The following is a 21,284-nucleotide window of genomic DNA, read 5'->3' as shown; positions in this document are numbered from 1 at the left end:
CGGTGTCACTTGTCGTGGGCTGTTTGCCGGCAAGTCCTGACTGACTGCAGAATGCTCTGCCATGGCTCTCGCATGTTGCAGAGCGGCTCACACTTGCGCCAGATGCAGCAAATGGTGTGTGTGGCCCCACAACAATTGACAACATTGCAAAAGAGAAATTTTAAAAATTGCTGGACAGCTGACTTGTCTAGGGTCAATTCCTTATGGCATCAATGCTTAGTTGGATGCTCTGACCAGGTTGGAGATATTCGTTAGGGTATATAATGGCTCAGCTACTGGGATGGTTTTAAGTATGAGGTTGTGTGGCTTGTTTTTTAGCTCTTCCCATATTAACGCTTTACTCCACTCTGGTTAGACCTCAACTAGAGTACTGTGTTCAGTTCTGGGCACCAAAATTTAAGAAAGATGTAGACAAGCTGGAACGTGTCCAGAGAAGGGCAACAAAGATGGTGAGGGGTCTGGAGACCAAGTCCTATGAGGAAAGGTTGAAGGAACTGGGTATGTTTAGCCTGAAGAGGAGAAGACTGAGAGGGGATATGATAACCATGTTCAAGTACTTGAAGGGCTGTCATATAGAGGAGGGTGCCGAGTTGTTTTCTGTTGCTCAAGAAGGTCGGACCAGAACCAACGGGTTGAAATTAAATCAAAACAGTTTCCATCTAGACATTAGGAAGAATTTTCTAACAGTTAGAGCAGTTCCTCAGTGGAACAGGCTTCCTCGGGAGGTGGTAAGCTCTCCTTCCCTGGAGGTTTTTAAGAAGAGGTTAGATGGCCATCTGTCAGCAATGCTGATTCTGTGACCTTAGGCAGATGATGAGAGGGAGGGCATTTTGGCCATCTTCTGGTCACTGGGGTGTGGGGGAGGGGTGGTAGTTGTGAATTTCCTGCATTGTGCCGGGGGTTGGACTTGATGGTCCTGGTGGTCCCTTCCAACTTTATGATTCTATGATTCTAACCTGGTTTATTATCATATGATAACATTGGGTGACCAAAGTAACATTGACCCGAACATATACTAGAAGGAATGAATCTAATGCCTTATCTCTGCTAAAGTTGTAACATTAATCTTATGATACATAATGGCTCAGCTATTGGGATGGTTTTAAGTGTGAAGTTGTATGGTAACATGGGGGGGAAGAAACAAGATAACATTGACCTGAACATATACTAGAAGGAGTGGATCTAATGCCTGATAACTATATCTCTGTTAAAGTTGTAACTTGAAATATTGATCATTTTAAAGATTCCTTTTTCTTTTCCCACAGATGACATAATCCCATCCGAGAGCAGCTCTTTATCCGATACAACAACATGTGAAGATGGTATGTGACTATAGTTTTTCAGATCAAGAATATCAGCATCGTTCTATGACCTTAAGCAGATTATAAGCATGTAGTAGGGGTCACTGGGGGTGTGGGGGGGAGGTAGTTGTGAATGTCCTGCATTGTGCAGGGGGTTGGACTAGATGACCCTGGTGACCCCTTCCAACTCTATGATTCTATGAACTGGATTCTGATGTGTGCAACCAGTTTCATTTTGTGATTTGAATGAGCCTGCACAACTTCACATTTACATGCTCTGTGCCATCCCACGTGGTGCAAAGTTCCAAAACTCCCTCATTACGAACCACAATTTGTTGTAAATCCTAGTTTTAGAAGTAAGAAACAAACCTCAGTTTTGTGTGTGGGAGGGAAATCAGATTACAACGTCACAAGAATTCCATTCCATTTTACTGCACATGGGGAGAGGAGAGGGGGCATGAGGACTTATTGGCTCATTCTTATCTTAAGCAAACCACAGCAGGATCACGGCATTTTAGTGCAGCCATATCATCAAACCGAGGTGTCCAACTTTTGTGTTCTTAGAGACCACCTCCCTCCTTCTGGAAAGCAGCTCAAGGCTAAGAATGCATTTTCCTTGCACACTGATCCCTCACAACAGGTCATGCGTCATAATGATGGACTACTGACTTGTGGGTTAGGTCATAGCCAGCCAGACCATTACATACAAACCCCCAAAGATGTGATAGTACAGTGCAGCGTATAGCTGTTTCGTACAAGTTCACAACATTTCTCTTTCTTACAAAATGAATTACAGGGAAACTTTTTCCTTCACCTGACTTGACATTGGGTAGGAGGAAGTCTGGCCTGTGGATGCTGTGCCTGTTGTTCAAAAATCATTCCGTAATAATTAGTGAGAAGCTCGGATTATTTTGATCTTCTCTGTGTTTATCGTTCTTTTCCTCCCACCCATATGGCCATCTGTGTTTTGGAACTCTCCAGAACAATAATTCTGCAGCTGAAGTTTCAAAAGGAAATCATGAGTCAAAACATATTGCATGCAGTAATGATCAGAACACACTTCTGCATGAGAAGGATGACCCGAAATCGTTGTGAGAGACCACCTGGCAACTGATGAGGGCCATAAGCTAAAGACGACTGCAAAAGCCATGCAAGAAACTAGTGCAGTCTAAGAGTTTGCATACCATCCAATTAACCTCCCAGCCAGGGAGTTGGACACAGTTCAGGGAATAAACAGAAGTTCAGCAACAGAGTTTGCATCAAGGCCTCAGACCAAGTCCTTTGAACCAAATTCTTGTTTTTAGTTTCAGCATGAAGTTTCAGCCTCTGGGTAACATAGGGTTGCCAGCCTTGCCAGGTCCTTCTTCGCCACTGGTGGGAGGTTTTTGGGGCAAAGCCTGAGGAGGGCAGGGTTTGGGGAGGGGAGGGACTTTAATGCCATAGAGTCCAATTGCCAAAGCAGCCGTTTTCTCCAGGTGAACTGATCTCTATCTGCTGGAGATCAGTTGTAATAGAAGGAGATCTCCAGCCACCATCTGGAGGTTGGCAACCCTAGGGTAACATCTTGGGGATAAGTCAAGTATTCTTAAGCCACGTGTGGAAGGAAAGTGCATTGAGAACCAGCAAAGACATGGCTGTTTGTAGGGTTGGAGTAATGAGGTGAAAGTAAGCCTCAGGCACCTGGCAGAGCTCCTTAAAGGGGTCCATCACTTGCACGTGTCCAACGAGTGTCCATATTGACATTAAAAAGTCTCATCCCTTTGGCTGGTTTCTTCCCACTGCCTTGTACTCATCTTAAATATGTAAGCTGGAAAAATTACAGTTCCCTGCAGCAACCAAAAGGGAGACTGCAGCAAAGAACTCAGAAGGAGATTGAGACTGGGAAGGGCAGCCATGAAGAGCTAGAAAAGATTCTTAAGTGTAAGGATGTGTCACTGGCAACCATGATCAGGTTAATTCATGCCATAGTATTTTATGCATGGGTGTGAAAGCTGGACAATGAAGAAAGCTGACAAGAAGAAAGTAGATTCCTTTGAAATGTGGTGTTGGAGAAGAGTGTTACGGATACCATGGACTGCTAAAAAAAATAAATCAGTGTGTTAAAGATCAAATCAAGCCTGAACTGACCCTAGAAGCTAAAATGACTAAACTGAGCCTATCGTACTTTGGTCACATTATGAGAAGACAAGAGTCACTGGAAAAGACAATCATGTTGGGAAAAGTTGAGGGCAGCAGGAAAAGAGGAAGACCCGACAAGAGATGGATTGACCCTATAAAGGAAGCCACAGCCCTCAGTTCGCGAGACCTGAGCACTGCTGTTAATGATAGGATGTTTTGGAGGACACTGATTCATAGGGTCGCCATGAATCGGAAACGACAGCATTTGACACACACACACTAAAATAAAGTTCCCATCAAACTTTATAAAACATTCACTGTCCATCCATAGAATCGTGACAAACATACATATCGCAAACACAATAATGAAATTATCAACATTAACCTAAGATTGAGAGTTTTCAAATGAACTAACTGCTAGTGAGGTTTTTTTTTTTTAAAGAAGAAAACCGGTCTGGTAACACAGTTTCTTAATCTTGAAAGAGACATCTCCCTTTCTAACGCACAAACAAGCAATTAAGATCCTTTTATACATTTTCAGGATTTCCAGGATTTATTTAATTGCCATAATAATATCTGGGTTGGGTATTTCCTGCCAGCTACCTACGGTCTGAATGAAATAACCACACTCCTTTGTGTAGTCATTAGCTATCAGGAAACACCCTCCCTCTCGTCCTGCTCATTATCGCTTAAACTGAAATATGTAACTTATTTGAGTTCTGCAGTCCCCAGTGCCCTTTAATTTTGATCTGACAAAACATTTTTTGATTTATTGTCGAAGGCTTTTACGGTCAGAGTTCATTGGTTCTTGTAGGTTATCCGGGCTGTGTAACCGTGGTCTTGGTATTTTCTTTCCTGACGTTTCGCCCGCAGCTGTGGCAGGCATCTTCAGAGGAGTAACACTATTACTCCTTCAGTGTTACTGTCCTTCAGTGTTACTCCTCTGAAGATGCCTGCCACAGCTGCGGGCGAAACGTCAGGAAAGAAAATACCAAGACCACGGTTACACAGCCCGGATAACCTACATTTTTTGATTGTCTGCTGATGCCAAGTGTCACAGGTTGTGGCTCCGCTAGTACTGGAATAACTAGAGTGACTTTTTTTAGTATCGGATCTAACTTTTTAGTGTTCTCAATTGTTTTCTATGGGAAAAATCTTTGCTTAGACCTTCTGTTGTTTTGCAGTGGGCATAGACTTTACTGGGTAGAGATAGTATGGAGTGTCCCTAAGCAGGGTTGCCAGCTCTGGGTTGGGAAATACCTGGAGATTTTGGGGCTGGAGCCTGAGGAGGGTAGGATTTGGAGAAGGGAGGGACTTCAATGTCATAGAGTCCAATTGCCAAAGCAGCCATTTTCTCCAGTTGAACTGATCTCTATCAGCTGGAGATCAGTTGTAATAGCGGGAGGTCTCCAGCCACCACCTGGAGGTTGGCAACCCTATCCCTAAGTGTCTTCACATAAAACGTGTTTCCGTTAAATAAATAAATATCTGTTTAAAAGGAGTTGTAATTATTTTTATTATGGAAGAAACTGAACTGTTTTTTAAGAATACTGGCAAAAATCGAATTCCCCTCTCTTAGTCTGAGCTAAATGTAGACTATGTCGTCTTAGTAGGATATTAGTCGTCCTCCTATAGAGTTTCCTTATCTCTAGCTGCTTCGCCCCAGCTGTTCTGCCTTTGAGAAAGACGTAGAATGCAACAACAGAGCCAACAACTGCTCCACCACAAGGCATTTGCTTCCAAATGGATGGCGTTCCAAGAATAAACTCATGAAAAGAACAACCTTAAGCTCTCTCCTTTAGAGTTTCACGTTTCACTGAGTTAATTTCCTTCTCCTTCACACTAAGGCCTTTTATGCATGGCTGTTTCCCTCACAGTCACCCCTCTGACGACTTTGGGTCTTTGTTTTGATTATGGATGCCATTTCCCTCCATCAGAGGTCAGCTCGCTTTCCCCCTGCGTTTCCCCGTGTTTTGCCCGCGTTTTCAGAGACCTGTTTTATCTCAAATTTGAAAATGCGGGCAAAATGCAGGGGAACACAGGGGGAGAGCAAGGCAACCTCTGACGGTCGGAAACGGCATGCATAATCAAAATGAAGACCCAAAGTCGTCGGAGGGGTGACCGCGAGAGAAACAGCCATGCATAAAAGGCCTAAAATTGCACATGTCTAAATAGGGATCTCTTGCATACAAAACCTCTTTTTTTGGCGGGGGGGGGGGAGGCTACGTACGAGAATATTTCTCCCCCATCTTGTTCTCACTTTATTTATTTTACTTATTCTTTGATTTCTAAAATCAGGAAAACCAGTGTTTTCTTCAGGAATATCGATGTTTTCTCCAAAGCCCAAAGTTCCTTTTTGGGTGAGGAGGGAATGATCTTTAACTTTGAATCAGAAGAAGCACCAAATATATCTGAATGGGATGTCCTAGAAAAAGTTTTAACAACACAGGCTAGAAGCTGGAAACTATTGAGCATGTATTTCTTAGATATCCCCTCTACAAGTCAGCCCGCTTCAATATTATTGACCCTTTGATTAGGGAAATGGGCTCTGGTGATGAGGGGGAATGGGCCAGAAGGTTTCTGCTGGGAGACAGCTAATCAATCACCACCCAGGTTGCAAAATATTGTGCCGTAGCAATGAAGCTACGTCGCCTCAACGTTCCCTAATCTGTAGAAGTGTAAAATTGGGTGATTCCTAATTTTGTTGGCCTTGGTTGTAAACATCTACTTTGTATCGTCAGTTTCTGTTTTATCTGGCATATTAGCCGCAAATAAAATTTATTTATTATTATTTAACAGGCTGAAAAGTCACAAGATGTTACATCCCTTTTCCCCTAAGACTTCATCCTGTTCTTTCTTTCTTTTTTTAAAAGCAGGCAGTGATTCCCTTGCTCTGCCAGGCCAAAGAACAAACCATGTGCCCTTTTCTCCAAAATCTCCACCCCCAAAATCTCTTGGAGTGGAGAGGATTCATCTCAGGAAGTCTTCCATGAATGAGCCATTCCTGGAATCAAGACACTCCAGGTACTGAATTCCTCGCCGTGCCAAAAAACTGCACTTGCTTTATCCCTGTTTGCTTACTTTTCCATTCAAGAAGTCATTCTACTGTCATCCAGCATGATAAGATTTTGCAAATTACGTTTAATGCATTTACTTATCTATCACCTATTTGCTACGGAAAAAAGGAGCGTGCGAAGTGGCTTAAGACACATTTTTTATGTTTCTGAGTTTTTGTCTGAGTCCTTAAGAGAGATTTTGAGGCCTTTCTTTGAAAATCTCAGATTCTTATTTTATCGTACGGCTCCAAGAACTAGGTTAAAAGAAACATAATAGTACTGTGTGGCCTGTAATTTAAGTTCTTGTTGACTCTGGGCTGGATCCAGTGTGCCTCCACCCACACTCAAAGGGCTTTTGAAACCTCTTCTTTGTACTGCAACGCCTTCTGTCTTGTGGAAAGCTGCTCCGAAGGTTGAGTGATTGTGCATGAAGCACAAGGAACTGTAGCGGGGATGGAAATGTCAGAGATCCCCAGAGCGTGCACAGAACTGCATGAATGCAAACATTGGCCTTTTAGAAGCCAGTGTGGTGCAGTGGTTAAGAGCGGCGGACTCTAATCTGGAGAACCTGGTTTGTTTCCCCACTCCTCCACAGGAAGTGTGGAGACCTTGGGCTGGGTGACCTTGGGCTAGTCACGGTTCTCTCGGAACTCTCTCAGCCCCACCTACCTCACAAGGCGCCTCTTGTGGGGAGAGGAAGGGTAATCTGCTTTGAGACTCCTTAAGGTAGAAAAAAGTTGAGTATAGAAACCTACTCTAAAATCTCAGGTTGCTTTTGAAAATGTTCCCATTCCATGTTGCTTGGGACTTTACCACCTGAATGCTGGTACCATCAGCCCAATGAGGCATGAATATGTCCTCTTAATGCTTATATTTTACATTTTCCTTTTCTTATTCTTTTTTTTTTGCTATGCCTTTTAGCTTCCACCTTCCTAGTTCTCAAAACTATCCGTTCTGCAAACTTTCCCACAGCGAGATGCTTTCCTGGACAGCCCTCCCACTAGTTCCCCTTGCTATTATGCTTGCCTCTCTCTCTCTTAGAAATCTTGCGCTTTCTGTCTGTAGGCAAGTAATGCCAATGCTGTTCTGCTTTGCATTTTATTGAAGATATTGGGAAGGTGGCCACATACTGGACTCCTCTGTTTATAATCGCAGAGACGCCTTGTCGACGCACAGCAGTCCGTACAGAACAGTGGAGAGGCAGAACCACGGTGGGAGGAGCATGCCTACGACGCCGGTTCTCACTCGCAACGCATATAGCAGCACTCACTTACAGTAGGTTGATTTCCCTCCTTATTCAGCCAGCGTGGTGTAGTGGTTAAGAGCGGTGTTTTGGAGCGGTGGACTCTGATCAGGAGAACCAGGTTTGATTCCCCACTCCTCCACATGAGTGGCGGAGGCTAATCTGGCGAACTGGATTGGTTTCCGCACTCCTACACATGAAGCCAGCTGAGTGACCTTGGGCTAGTCATACTCTTTCAGCCTAAAGGCAGCTCCACCCCCGGGAAGGCCCCCCCCCCCACGCCAGCATGGGCTTTCCCTTCCAGGAAAGTCCTGCTGGCATGACTGTCCTGGCAGCGGGGGCTGGCGGCACCTGGACACCAGCATGTTTGCCCCCACACCAGTGTGGGTGACCCCTTATTCCATGATAAGTTAGCACCTAAGCTGGCTAGGGGTTACGCCAGCTCCAAAGGAGCTTCGGGGGGCCCTTCAGGAATGGGCTCTAAGTCTTACCCACATTTTTAGTGGATTTTTTCCAGACTTTGAAATCAGAAGAAAATCTTGCCATCAGGGATCCCATTCAGAGTTTAAGTGTACCAGTACATTTGGAGGTAAAGGTACCTCCAGGTCATTACTGACCCATGGGGAGACATCACATCGCAAAATTTACTAGGCAGACTATGTTTACGGGGTGGTTTGCCATTGTCTTCCCCGGTCATCTACACTTTACCTCTGGCAAGCTGGGTACTCATTTTACCGACCACGGAAGGATGGAAGGCTGAGTCAACCTTGAACCAGCTACCTGAAACCAATTTCTGTCGGGATCGAACTCAGGTTGTGAACAGAGCTTTTGACGACAGTACTGCAGCTTACCACTCTGCACCACGGGGCTGCTTACATTTAGAGGAAGCTCCCTGGAAATTAAAAAAAAAATTATGCTTAGGTGTGCATTTTATTCATTTTATTTCAGTAGACACATCCTTTGGTAGCTATGTTGTACATTCAGCAAGCTTTTGAATTCTACAGGTGTTATCAGTCAGATATAGACAGTCAGAGAAAAATCAGATGTTGAATTCTTACTCAGTTTTATGGTGTCAGGCAATGGATCTGATCAGGCATAGAGTGCATTAACTTGCTAAAGGCCCACCAAGTTTGGTGGGAGTGGGAGGTATGTTAATCCTGCCCTGGTCTCCATTTCTTGGCCACACTGGCATGTGATAAAATATTAAAAGCTAAGCATGTATGACCAGGCCCTAAGAAGGATTCCTGTTTCCATAATTAATGCCAGGATCATCCAACATCTGGTTCTACTTATACACATTTTTAAATACAATTATTATTTGCAAATGTAAGGCTGCAACAGATGTTGGACTTTGCCTGATCCTCCCACACAAATGCCTTCTGCAGAATCAAAGGTTGGCTTTAGGGAACTTGGGCCCAGTTAAAAGAAATCAGAGTTTTTAAAACGGTGAAATGCACACTGCCAGTAACTCTCTGATTATGCTCTTGTGTGATTAAATATTCAGATTGGTTGGATGCTACTCTATTCCTAAAATAGCTAGATAAAATAGTCTTCCTGACAGGTTGGTTTCATACTGGTAAATGACAAATTTACAGAATTGTTATAAAACCTGCAGAAAATCCCCTTGTAATTTTGGGTGCAGTGGAACACAGGCAGGATGGTGCTGCTGCAGTCGTCTTGTTAGTGGCTTCCTAGAGGCACCTGGTTGGCCACTGTGTGAACAGACTGCTGGACTTGATGGACCTGGGTCTGACCCAGCAGGGCCTTTCTTATGTTCTTATGTTCTCCCCCAAGAAGAGAACTTGTCACGTCTTGGCTTGCTCTGGTGTTTTGAATACCTGTGTTTTTTTCACAGTCACGGAATCTCTGTTCACACTGTAAACTGAATGTTTACTCTAACTCTCATATTTAATTTACTGCTGAGAAATATCTACCACTGAACGTATCGGCAGACCCAAATACTAGGCGAGGGAATCAGTTGCCTAAAGGAGATTTTTCTTTCTTTCCCTGTTCTATCGATCAAAAGGATGCTGAACTGAACTATAGCAACACCTTTTACCTACATTTTGTTTCCTAATGTGTATCCAAGGCTTGGCCCAGGTGAATAGGAGCCAATTCACAAATGCATATTCATCACTTGATTCTAATATGAGAGAGAGCCTGCATATCTTCTAATCTGGCTTCAGTTGCAATATGTCTCAGTGCAATGGAGACACATGGGGCTGTCATTGTGTGTTAAGTGATGTGCATGCATGTGAATCACAGCTATGCTGCATGGTTTAGCACCATCTATGATAACCTAACACTGCATTTCTGCATGTAGGAATGGAACGGAACAGAATGGATCGGAACAGAACAGAACAGAATACAATAGAATAGAATAGACCCTCTAATCCAGCCTTCTATTATCTCACTGAATTCCTTACCTAAAGTGTCTATCCATCATCTCCTTGGAAGACTCTAAGAAGATTATACAATTCCCTTAGTAGTTCGCTCTGTTACTGATCTGCTCTGTGACATAGGAAGTTTTTAACTCCATTTAACCTAAGGTTGCCTCCACATGGGGCTGTAGTTCCACATTAAACAGCAGCATTTTTCCCCCTTTGGGTTTCCACAGGATATCGTCATGCATTCTCCCACCTATTATTTTTTCCCAAACCTGCCTTTCTGGAAAGATCATACCCAAAGCAGGTTTGAAGGATGCGTGGAGAGGAAGGTGTGGGCTTCCACAGCTCCCAGCCCACATCCAGCATTTCCCCTTGGTCCTACCATATTCTCCCAACCCACCACCAGCAGGTTTTTTGCTGTTTGTTTTTATTATTGATTACAGGAAATTGCTATAGCACCCTAACATTTATAGCGCTATTACTACTGATTTTTTAAAAATGGCAAAAAGACTGGTGGGGGACTGTGGATGCAAAGGGAAAGTATAGAGAAAACCCACAATGCCTTTGCTTTCGCCACGGCAGAGCAAAACAGGGATTCGTCCCCATGAAGAAGGTGCCCAACCAAGTCCACCTTTTTGTAATTCAGAAAGATTGCGTTTTGCCCTTCTCTGTGTTGGATATAGCTGCTGTCTGTGTTTGTGACACACCCACTTTTCTGTCTTCCCAGGCCAGATGTTTCCCCTCAGCACTGCAGGCAGCGGAGTGGCAGCTTGGAGTCTCAAACCAACTTGCTGTCCGAGACGGCCAGCGAAAAGCCGTTGTTCACCCTTTCGAAATCCCAAAGAAGCAGCAGCACGGAAATCCTGGACGATGGATCGTCCTACACCAGCCAGTCGAGCGCGGAATACTGTTGCGTGACCCCAAACCCTTACTATACTGCCCAGACTCTTGACAACCGGACGAGAAACAGGAGGCGCTCAAAGAAGCCGAACATTTCCGCTGCCAATTCAGGAAGCATGCCAAACCTAGCCCCGAAAGATGTCCGCAATGGCGTTTATCCAAAAAATCAAGCGCAGCCATTGGCCAACAGCTATATTTCTGGCTATGCCCCTTACACAGAATATGATATGTACTGTAATGGTGGCTACATGTACGAGAATGGCACAGAGGGGCAATACACCGTCAACCCTTCCTACCGTTCATCGGCACACTATGGATACGAGCGCCGATATCGTGAATTCAGGTCCTTCCACGAGGATGAGATGGAAAGAGTGCCACACAGCCTTTACGCCACCCTGCGCCTGCCCCGGAAGCAGTCTGTGAAATCTGAGCACATCACCAAAAACATTCACAAGGCCTTAGTTGCAGAGCATCTTCGTGGTTGGTACCAGCGTGCCTCTGGTCAGAAAGACCCAGCTCTTGGCCTGCAGGCAGGCTTTGATGACCGAGGATCGCAGAGGAGCCTGGGCTTTGCCGGACTGCAGGTACCGTGTTGCCCGAGCAGCCGCGCATCGTCGTTCTCATCAGGTAACAAGCCATTTGTGACCTTTGTCTTTTCTTTCCCTCATTTGTGGCTCTGTGGTCCTCACTGATGTCTTCGCCCAGTCGAGCAATTTCTTGCAGGCACAGGGGCTCCAACATAAAGAGTTCCCCTGACCGCAACAGCCTCCCTGTTGATTTCACTATATCTTTCATTCCTCCCTTTTGCACATAGAAGCGTTGAGTTGGAAGCGACCAGCAGGGTCATCTAGTCCAACCCCCTGCAAAAGGCAAGAAATTCACAACTACCTCCCCCACACACACACACAGTGCCCCCTACTCCATGCCCAAAAGATGGACAAGATGCCCTCCCTTTCATCATCTGCCTATGGTCACAGAATCAGCATTGCTGACAGATGGCCATCTAGCCTCGGCTTAAAAACCTCCAGGGAAGGAGAGCTTACCACCACCCGAGGAAGCCTGTTCCACTGAGGAACCGCTCTAACTGTTAGAAAGTTCTTCCTAATGTTTAGACGGAAACTCTTTTGATTTAGAGGAGAGCTGCTCCTCTGTTGTGATGAATGAGGAAGCAGGCACATGTCGAAGCTTCCCTGTGTGTCTCAGAGCATGTGCGGCGCTCTGGACAGGATGATAGAGGCAGTCCAGGGACACGTGGCTTACCAGCCCCCCTGGCGCTGACTCACAGGTGATGCCGCTTCTCTTAGCAGATTCATCAGTAGAGTCATTTGTATAATTGTGAGCGCAGAAACAGCTATGGGGATTTTTAGGGATCCAAGTAAAATAAGTGCGGGGTGTCCACTGCCCTGCCTTCAAAAGAAGAAGAGTTGGCTGTTATATGCCGACTTTCTCTACCACATAAGGCAGAATCAAACCAGCTTACAATCACCTTCCCTCCCCCTCCCCACAACAGACACCCTGTAAGGTAAGTGGGGCTGAGAGAGTGTGACTAGCCCAAGGTCACCCAGCTGGCTTCGTGTGGAGGAGTGGGGAAACAAACCCAGTTCACCAGATTAGCCTCCACCGCTCATGTGGAGGAGTGGGGAATCAAACCCGGCTCTCCAGATCAGACTCCACCGCTCTTAACCACTACACCACACTGGCTCTCCTTCATCTGCTGTGTTCCTTTCTGCCTTCCCCATTTGGGGCTAGCAGAGGCTCGAAACTGGAGAGGGGGGATTGCAGCATCTGCTTCCTCCTCCTCCCTACTGGGTCTCTCCTGCACACCCGGAGGAGAGAGGCCGGCCTCCTCTCCTCTGGCCTGCTTCGATGCCTGTCCTAAGGCCAGTGCGGCCCGCTGTGCGAGCACAGTCAATGCCCTTGAAATCTCGCAAGAGTTGGCAGTTCTGCAAGGCTTTGAGGGAGTCCTCCGCTGAATCTGCAGCCCCTTTCCCCCTTCCCATTGCCCCGGAGGGGCTAAACCTCAGAGAGCTGCCGGTTGCAGTGGCATCGGGGTCTTCAAGGGCTCCCGCCGCATCACTGCTGTTGCAACTGTCCTTACTGCTGCCATCTCTGTTGCTGCCACGCTGGGTTTCCGGGTGACCGTCCTGGGGTTCCGGCGATGGGGGCAAACCCTGCTCCTGGACCATAAGATATTCAGGTCAACTACAGGGGAGAATTTTCAGAACCACGATGGCGTCAGAGTTATCAACAGACCCTGTTTCCAGAATATCTAACACTAGAAAGCTTCTTCTGACTTGTATTTGTATTACTTCAATGCCCTGCCCTTGGAACTATCCCAAAACCTATCTGGAAAGTGCAGCGGTTGCAGAATGCAGACGCCTGCTCCTGAGAGGTATTAACTGTAGGACAGGTATGGGAAAGGAACGGCATTGGTGGCCTATTAGTTTTGGGGCCCAAGGCAAGGTGCCTAATACTTTAAGCCCTAAACAGTCTAGGCCGTGTGCACCGTAAGGACCAGCTGTTCTCCTATGATCCTCCCTGAGGCCCAACTGCTTTGTGGTTAGGCTGGCAGGATCGTGGGATGAGGCCTTCTCTACATCATCCCAGTGGAACATCCCGCCTAGCCTACTCTCTTTGGCTCAACAGCTGTTTCTGTTGTTTTTATTCTGTTGGGGAGGTTCTTCCCTTTGGTTTTGTTATTGTTTTGTTGGATTTCATTAACCTTTTATGTTACCTGCCCTGAAAAATCAGGCATTATCGGGTTTTTTAATGTGTGTGTGTATAGACTATACAGGGGTAAGCAAGAAAAAATCACCCCCTGTTCTTCAGATTAAAATGTGAAACAACAAAATCATTTTGACGACTTCTGTTTATTATTAGTCAGTCAGTTATTCTGGCTTGCTCTCACAAGCAATACACTTGTGGAATTCACTGCCACAGGATAGAGTAACAGCCACTAGTTTGGATGGCTTTAACAGTGTGTTTGACAAATTCCTGGAGGACGGAGCCATCAGTGGCTATTAGCCATGATGATTATGTGAAACCTCCATGTTCAGAGGCAGTATCCCACTGAATACCAGTGCTGGGGGCAATATTACGGAGTAGACCTCTGACCTTAACGCCCTATTTACAGACCTTCCAGGAACATCTGGTTCCCCACAGCGTGAAACAGGATGCTGGAGTAGATGGACAATTGGTTTGATCCAGCATGGCTGCTCTAATTTACTCGCTACAATCAATCTTCCTTATAGCTGATTCTGTATAGAATTTGGTGCACCTCCAAATACTGTTAGGTATATAAGTGACTATAGATGTGACTTCTTATCACTTGTACTTTAAACGGGGACTGGTTTTGAGCCAATTAGCTGTTTCTGTATTTGCCTGCTGCACTCATTTGACTCCCTAGATAACGTGTTTCTTTAATAGTCTTCCTCATTCTGCCAGCCTCGGTGGAATCTTATATAAGAGGCTGCCTCCATGCAGGGCCAGCTACTCTGGATTCAGCTCAAGTACTTTGTGCAACCAGCCTTGCTTTACGGGTTTTGACAGGACGCCCAAACTGGTTTACAAGATAATTGACCACGACGAGTGTGTGGAAGGCCGAGAAACTAGGGATCAGCCTGCCGGCTCACAACGGGAGGTTCCACCAGTCCCATATCCTGCCTCCCACAAGTACCAGGTCCAAATGGTTAAGGAAGTTTCTTAAACCACAGAAGGAAGTGGCAGATGCACCCCAAAATTCTTGTGCAATGGGGCAGGTGCATTGAAATTATAGGATTGGTGCTGGAATTTCAACCATTAGATCTCTATTGCTGGATTTTGTAGATGAAGGAAATGCCACACGTTCCGATAAAAAGGTGACCCAAAAGAAGTGGTTGGGGACAGTGTTGAGGATTGTGTGAGGCTATTGAACCAATGGATGTAATTCACAAGCTTTCAGAAGTCCTGGCAGATACTTCTTGAAAGACCAAAAATTTTTTTAAGTGTGACAGCATGGTGGCCGCTAATTGCATATGTACAAAAAGATAAAATGTAATTGATCAGTGTGTGTGTGTGTGTATAGAAAAACAGCAAGAAAGAAACACATGCATATTGAATTTAGATTAAAATCAATTAATAGAAGGTTTATGGTGCAATCCTTAGGAGCAAATCCCTCTGACTTCAGGGCCATCCTAAGCAGGAAATACCCTTCTGAACCCATTAATGTCAATTGATTTAGATAGTGTATAGTTCTGTTTAGGATTGCACTGCTAGTAAACAATTTGAGATGGAAGCCATAGTTATTAACCCAAGGGGAAAAAACCTTGAAAGGTGTGCAGAGAAGGAAAGTATCGGGGTATTTTCATGATTATTCTGTTGTAATACATACTGCGTCGTAACAAAAATAATCATGAAAACGAAGTAGCAGCAGATGACTCAGTTTGCTCTTGTTTGCTTGGTGACTCCAGAAGAACTGATCTAGGGGTATTAAAGAGGGTGCATTATCCCAAGTCAGTTGTTGAGCATGTCAGTATCATCTGTGAATTCATCTTCCTTGATCATGTCGCTGCCTCTGCAGCTTCTAGTGGCAGTGAGTTCCATAGGTCAGGGTTGCTCAGTGTGAGATTCTAAACTGCTGGCCTCTCATATAACCTTTCTCAAAACAGCCTTGAGATGCAGCCATATTCTGCACGTTTGTATGTGTCTGAGGAAGAGGGTCTGGAATCTTGAAGGCTGCTAGCCAGTTAAATAAATTATTCACTACAGTTATTTTTTTCCCTCTCGTTTTTAGCATCTTCTACAAATGCCTCTGGGAACTGGCGGAATCAGATCGCACTTTCCGATTACGACACGCTGTCTCATTCCTCATACGCTAGCTCTTACGGGACTATGTATGGCTCTCATCCACTGCACAGCAGGTGAGCTGCACATAATAATAGACTTGCTGATTTCCCCTTGCGGTCAGAAAACACATGGAGCAGCTGCCTCCTGGAGTGTCAACCAGGGAGGGGCAGTGGCTCAGTGGTAGAGCATCTGCTTGGCATGCAGAAGGTCCCAGGTTCAGTCCCCGGCATCTCCAGTTAAAGGGACTAGGCAGGTAGGCGATGTGAAAGACCTCTGCCTGAGACCCTGGAGAGCCGCTGCCGGTCTGGGTAGACAATACTGACTTGGATAGACCAAGGGTCTGTTTCGGTATAAGGCAGCTTCATGTGTTCATGTGTTCAGTCTCATTAGTGAGAGTGGAGCTCAAGCAGACTTGGCTCCTTTCCTGCTTTCTCTCTGACGGTGGGCAGCATCATTGAAGGGCACCCTGCGAACCTTTACCATAGCCTGGAACAAGACTGAAATAGTGCAGAGGCGGAAATTCACTGATGTCCTGAGAGGTTATGCTGGAGAGGCAATGTAAGCCAGTCTACCCTACCAGAGAAGACTGAGAGGGGACATGATAACCATCTTCAAGTACTTGAAGGGCTGTCATATGGAGGATGGTGTTGAGTTGTTTTCTGTTGCACAGAAGGTCGGACCAGAACCAGCGGGTTAAAATTAAATCAGAAGAGTTTCCATCTAGACAGTAGGAAGAATTTTCTAACAGTTAGAGCGGTTCTTCAGTGGAACAGGCTTCCTCGGGTGGTGGTAAGCTCTCCTTCCCTGGAGGTTTTTAAGCCGAGGCTAGATGGCCATCTGTCAGCAATGCTGATTCTATGAACTTAGGCAGTTCATGAGAGGGAGGGCATCTTGGCCATCTTCTGGGCACTGGGGGTGTGGAGGGGGGAAGGTAGTTGTGAATTTCCTGCATTGTGCAGGGGGTTGGACTAGATGACCCTTCCAACTCTAGGATTCTATGATTCTATGATCCTGTTTCCTACAACACTGAGCCCACAGAAGAAAATTTTAGCCGGCTTTCTTTTGCCCATCCTGGATTTAGACAATCTAAAAACCAAGCCTGTTTATTTAGGCCCTGATGCTAATAAACAGCGGCCACTTATGCATGGCTGTTTCCTCGCGGTCGCCCCCACCAACTACTTTGGGGCTTTCCTTTGATTATGCTTGCATTTGCTGACCATCAGAGGTCGCCTCACTCTCCCTGCGTGTTTCCACACGTTTTGCTCGCATTTTCTGGATTCGTGTTTAGCCAGCATCCAGAAAACACAGAGAAAACCCGGAGGGAGAGTGAGGCAACCTCTGAAGGTCGGAAAATGTAAGCATAATCAAAGCAAAGCCTTGAAGTAGTCGGCGGGGTGACCCCGAAGAAACAGCCGTGCATAAGTGGCCAGCATTTCTCTTATCGGCCGGCAATACCATGCAGTCTTCCAGGGCGCACAGTGTGACATCCTGTTCTGTGATGTTACACTTGTGCATTTTTGGACAGTCTCCACTTGTCAGCATTTATTCGCAGAGCGTGCTTTATGCTTAGGCCATCAGGTTTCAGGCACTGAATGAAAATGCCGATCACTGGCTGCTATTCATGTGGAAATGCAGATGCCCGGCCTGTGAGGATTTAAAGGTGGCAAAGGTTGTGCCTCACTTTAGCCCTGTTTCATAGGGTTGCCAACCTCCAGGTACTACCTGCAGATCTCCTGCTATTACAACTGATCTCCAGCTGATAGAGATCAGTTCCCCTGGAGAAAGTGGCCGCTGTGGCCATTGGACTCTATGGCATTGAAGTCCCTCCTCTCCCCAAACCCCGCCCTCTTCAGGCTCCGTTGCAACAATCTCCAGGTATTTTCCAACCCAGAGCTGGCAACCCTACTGTTCTATAGGAATCAAGTGCAGCCCCATTTACGGAGGATGTATCATTGCTGCCCTTTGGCAGTTATGACATGTTGCTGAGGAAGGAAGGCACACTCTTGTAGAACCTGTGGTGACGCTGGCAGAAGGCCAGGTTTCCATCCTTATCTGTGGGCAGACTCGGTTGGGAAAGACTGGACGGAACGGGGAGTTTCCGATTACTTACATCCCAGGAAGTATGACTTGCTCATCCGTCACCAATGTAGCAAGCTGGTTTGGGTCTCAGCTGCCACTCGGATGCACACTGTAGAAGTGGCAGAATTGTTCCAGCATACATTTGATGTAAACGGCAAGCCTGGTATTCTCAGTCATGCAGGGAGTGCATGAAGCTGCAAAAACTGGGATCCTCTTACACTAACTGCAGCCAGCTGTGGGGCAGAGGAGCTTGCTTATCTGTGAGGCATAGAGGGGGATATGAATTTCTACTCAGCCACTATCTAAAATAATGTGTGATATGAGCACTCTGCTCATAGACCTTACCACCCAACCTAAGCTATGCTAACTGGGCCTCACTTAGGGTTGCCAGGTCCCTTTTCACCACCGGCAGGAGGTTTTTGGGGCGGAGCCTGAGGAGGATGGTTTGGGGAGGGGAGGGACTTCAATGCCATAGAGTCCAATTGCCAAAGCAGCCATTTTCTCCAGGTGAACTGATCTCTATCAGCTGGAGATCAGTTGTAATAGCGGAAGATCTCCAACTAGTACCTGGAGGCTGGCAACCCTAGCCTTATTGGGAGTACACTCAACATGCCAGCTCATTTCATTGATAGATGGAGCACGCATCATGTCCAATCCCGTCACCATGCAAAGAGGGCTTTTGGCCAAGTATGATCGAGATAATCATTTTCAGCACCATGTGCAGTTGCAGTTCTGGGATTAGTACCATATGCACCCAAGTCGCAATTTATGCCAAAACAAGCTGTGGTGGCTGACGGTGCCCTCTTTACATGATTGAGAGAGATTGACATGCCTGAACGCCCATCACAAAAATAAGCTTTTCAGGCAAGGTGGATGTGTGAATGTCCCCTTTCTGGGTCTGTACTCCTTACATGTCTATTTTCCAATGAGAATTGGCTTTGAGGATGGCTAGCGCTTTCACTTACTGGGAGATGGGGGTGGGATATCCGTGCAACAGAGAAATTGCCCTTATGGAAACAGCTCTGAAGCCCCTTCCTCCTCCTTAGCGGTCATATCCATGCAGTTTTCTCTTGTTCTCCTAGCCTGGCGTGTCACTCTAGTGCCACTCAAAAATTATTTTTCCCATGCACTTTTTTTTGCTTCTGCTTCTTGTTTTGTGTCTGCTCCCTCCCGTCATTCTCCAACTCCACCTGTTATCCATCAGAACAAAGGCCCTCTGTCCAGAGACAGATTGGGCCTGCAGGAATGAGATCACATTTAAATACTCTTAATGCTCGCTCTAGCCAGATAACAGCGCAGACAGTGCCATCCTAAGCACAGCTACCCACTTCTAAGGCCATTTTCGTCAATGGACGTAGAAGGGTGTAACTCTGTTTAGGATGGCACAGTAAGCATAGAAAGTACCTGTAGCATTTGAATGAGTGTGCATGATTGTTTCTTTTTAAATGGGATGGCTGGAGTCTTATTATCGCTTGGGCTGTGTGAAGTTCCATTCAAGGGGAGGGGCCGTGGTTCAGTGTACAGAATCTGCTTGGCAAACAGACAGACCCAGGTTCAGTCTCTGGTGTCTGCAGTTCAAAGAATCAGGTAATAGACGAAGAAGAAGAGTTGGTTTTTGTACCCCGCTTTTCTCTACCTTTAAGGAGTCTCAAAGTCGCCTTCCCCCCTGCCCACAACAGGCACCCTGTGAGGTAGGTGGAACTGAGAGAGTTCTGAAAGAACTGTGACTGGCCCAAGGTCACCCAGCTGGCTTCATGTGGAGGAGTAGAGAATCAAACCCGGTCCTCCAGATTAGAGTCTGCTGCTCATGTAGAGAAGCTCATGTAGATGGCATCTTGGCCATCTTTTGGTCACTGGGGGTGTGGGGGGGGGTAGTTGTGAATTTCCTGCATTGTTCAGGGGGTTGGACTTGATGACCCTGGTGGTCCCTTCCAACTCTATGATTTTATGATTCTAAGTGGGGAATCAAACCCAGTTCTCCAGATTAGAGACTTCCGCTCCTAACCACTACACCATGCTAGCTCACAGTGATGTGAGTTATTTCAGCTTGAAGCCCTGGAGATCCACAGCTAGTCCGAGTAGACAGTTCTGACCCTGATAGACCAGTGGTCTGTCTCAGTATAAAGCAGCTTCCTGTGTTGGAATTGCCTAGTGAAATCTTAGCATGCATTCAGTCCTCCGAAATGTCCCTTCACAAGGGATATAAACTATGCCAGCTGATTTTTAACTAAACCTCCAAAAAAATGTATATGCCGTGGTTTAGAGCTATACAGCAGTAATGATTAATTACTACTTTTTTGAGTTTCCTCACATGGTTTTAGCACACTGGGGCGTGCTGTCATTAGTTGGGTCGCTCTTCACCATGGTTCTGATCCTGAGCCCAGGCCAATGTTCCGATTGCCAGCTAGGGCAGGAGGGAGTCTCTGGATCCGAGGGGGTTCATTTATCTGTTGTTATGGACACTGGGCAAGCTGTGCTTGCACGGAAGTGTCTCTCCTTCTCTTTGTACCTTACTTCTCTTCCCGGTTTTTACAACTATACAGCTTTGCATAATGTCACGGTTATTACTGATTTTTTTTCTTTTTAAATCTGTGTATCGCCTCTTTTAACTCTTCAAAATTGGAAAAGAAGAGAAGCCCAAATAAACACGCTTCATGTATCATTAATCAACATTATGTTACAAACAACACTTATAAATGACCAGTTGCTACATGCTTATGGGGAGGGGGGAACCCACACAAGCTTGGTCTGTGATCTAAACCCATATTTAGTGTGGCTGTGATTATGTAGCTGAGACCTGAACTTTCTGGGTCTTAATTACCAGGGACAGATTTAGATCCCAGTGACGACCCTGCATAATGACGACTCTCGCGGCGGTGCGCATCCCACTGGTTCCAGTTGCTTTTGAGGATAGAGCTGGGATGTGGAAAGAGTCCGTGGCATCTGAAATCTTGGTTTGCCATGCGCGTGCCACTCAAGGCTGTGTTTCTTTTGTCTGGCAGGATGTATGCTGAGATGAGCCAGCTGAGCAGTGGCGATCGGAACCCGTTGGAAGGCGACTTGCAAGGCAGCGAACAGAGACTGTTCTGGCACGAGGACTCCAAACCTGGGACTTTAGTGTGACTCTGCCCTCTGCTCCAGCGACCGTGTGTGCCTTGCGCCGTTATGCTGTCCTTACACAAAATGAGCTTCCCAGTGCAACTCTGAAACGAGGACTTTGGTGGGAGGATGCCGCGTCCAGTGAGACAAAGCTACACAGTCTCTCAACCATGCAAGCACAGCTATGTGAATCCGAGTCGCCTAAATGAGGAAGAGCGAGCTTCACAGTCTGGTCTTAATCTCCCATCAAACACAACCTTTGGCTGAAGTACGTTTT

At 46.1% G+C, this 21,284-nt stretch overlaps 1 protein-coding gene across 1 annotated transcript in view; it reads left to right on the top strand.

Annotated features, from left to right (window-relative positions):
* The window catches only part of FRMD4B (FERM domain containing 4B), a 167,981-nt gene extending 146,940 nt beyond the window's left edge, over nt 1-21,041 (top strand). Inside the window, exons 18-23 of the mRNA XM_056851063.1 lie at nt 1,266-1,322; nt 6,296-6,443; nt 7,631-7,750; nt 10,833-11,632; nt 15,777-15,903; nt 20,911-21,041. Of these exons, the coding sequence (XP_056707041.1) occupies nt 1,266-1,322; nt 6,296-6,443; nt 7,631-7,750; nt 10,833-11,632; nt 15,777-15,903; nt 20,911-21,031 (1,373 nt within the window). The 3' untranslated portion in view covers nt 21,032-21,041. The remainder of the gene's footprint in view (nt 1-1,265; nt 1,323-6,295; nt 6,444-7,630; nt 7,751-10,832; nt 11,633-15,776; nt 15,904-20,910) is intronic.
* The last annotated feature ends 243 nt before the right edge of the window (nt 21,042-21,284 follow it).

The sequence above is a fragment of the Euleptes europaea genome, chromosome 1 (assembly GCF_029931775.1).
Source record: "Euleptes europaea isolate rEulEur1 chromosome 1, rEulEur1.hap1, whole genome shotgun sequence".
NCBI lineage: Eukaryota > Metazoa > Chordata > Lepidosauria > Squamata > Sphaerodactylidae > Euleptes > Euleptes europaea.
Note: the sequence above shows the minus strand (reverse complement) of the source record. Positions and strands in the feature narration are given on the sequence as shown.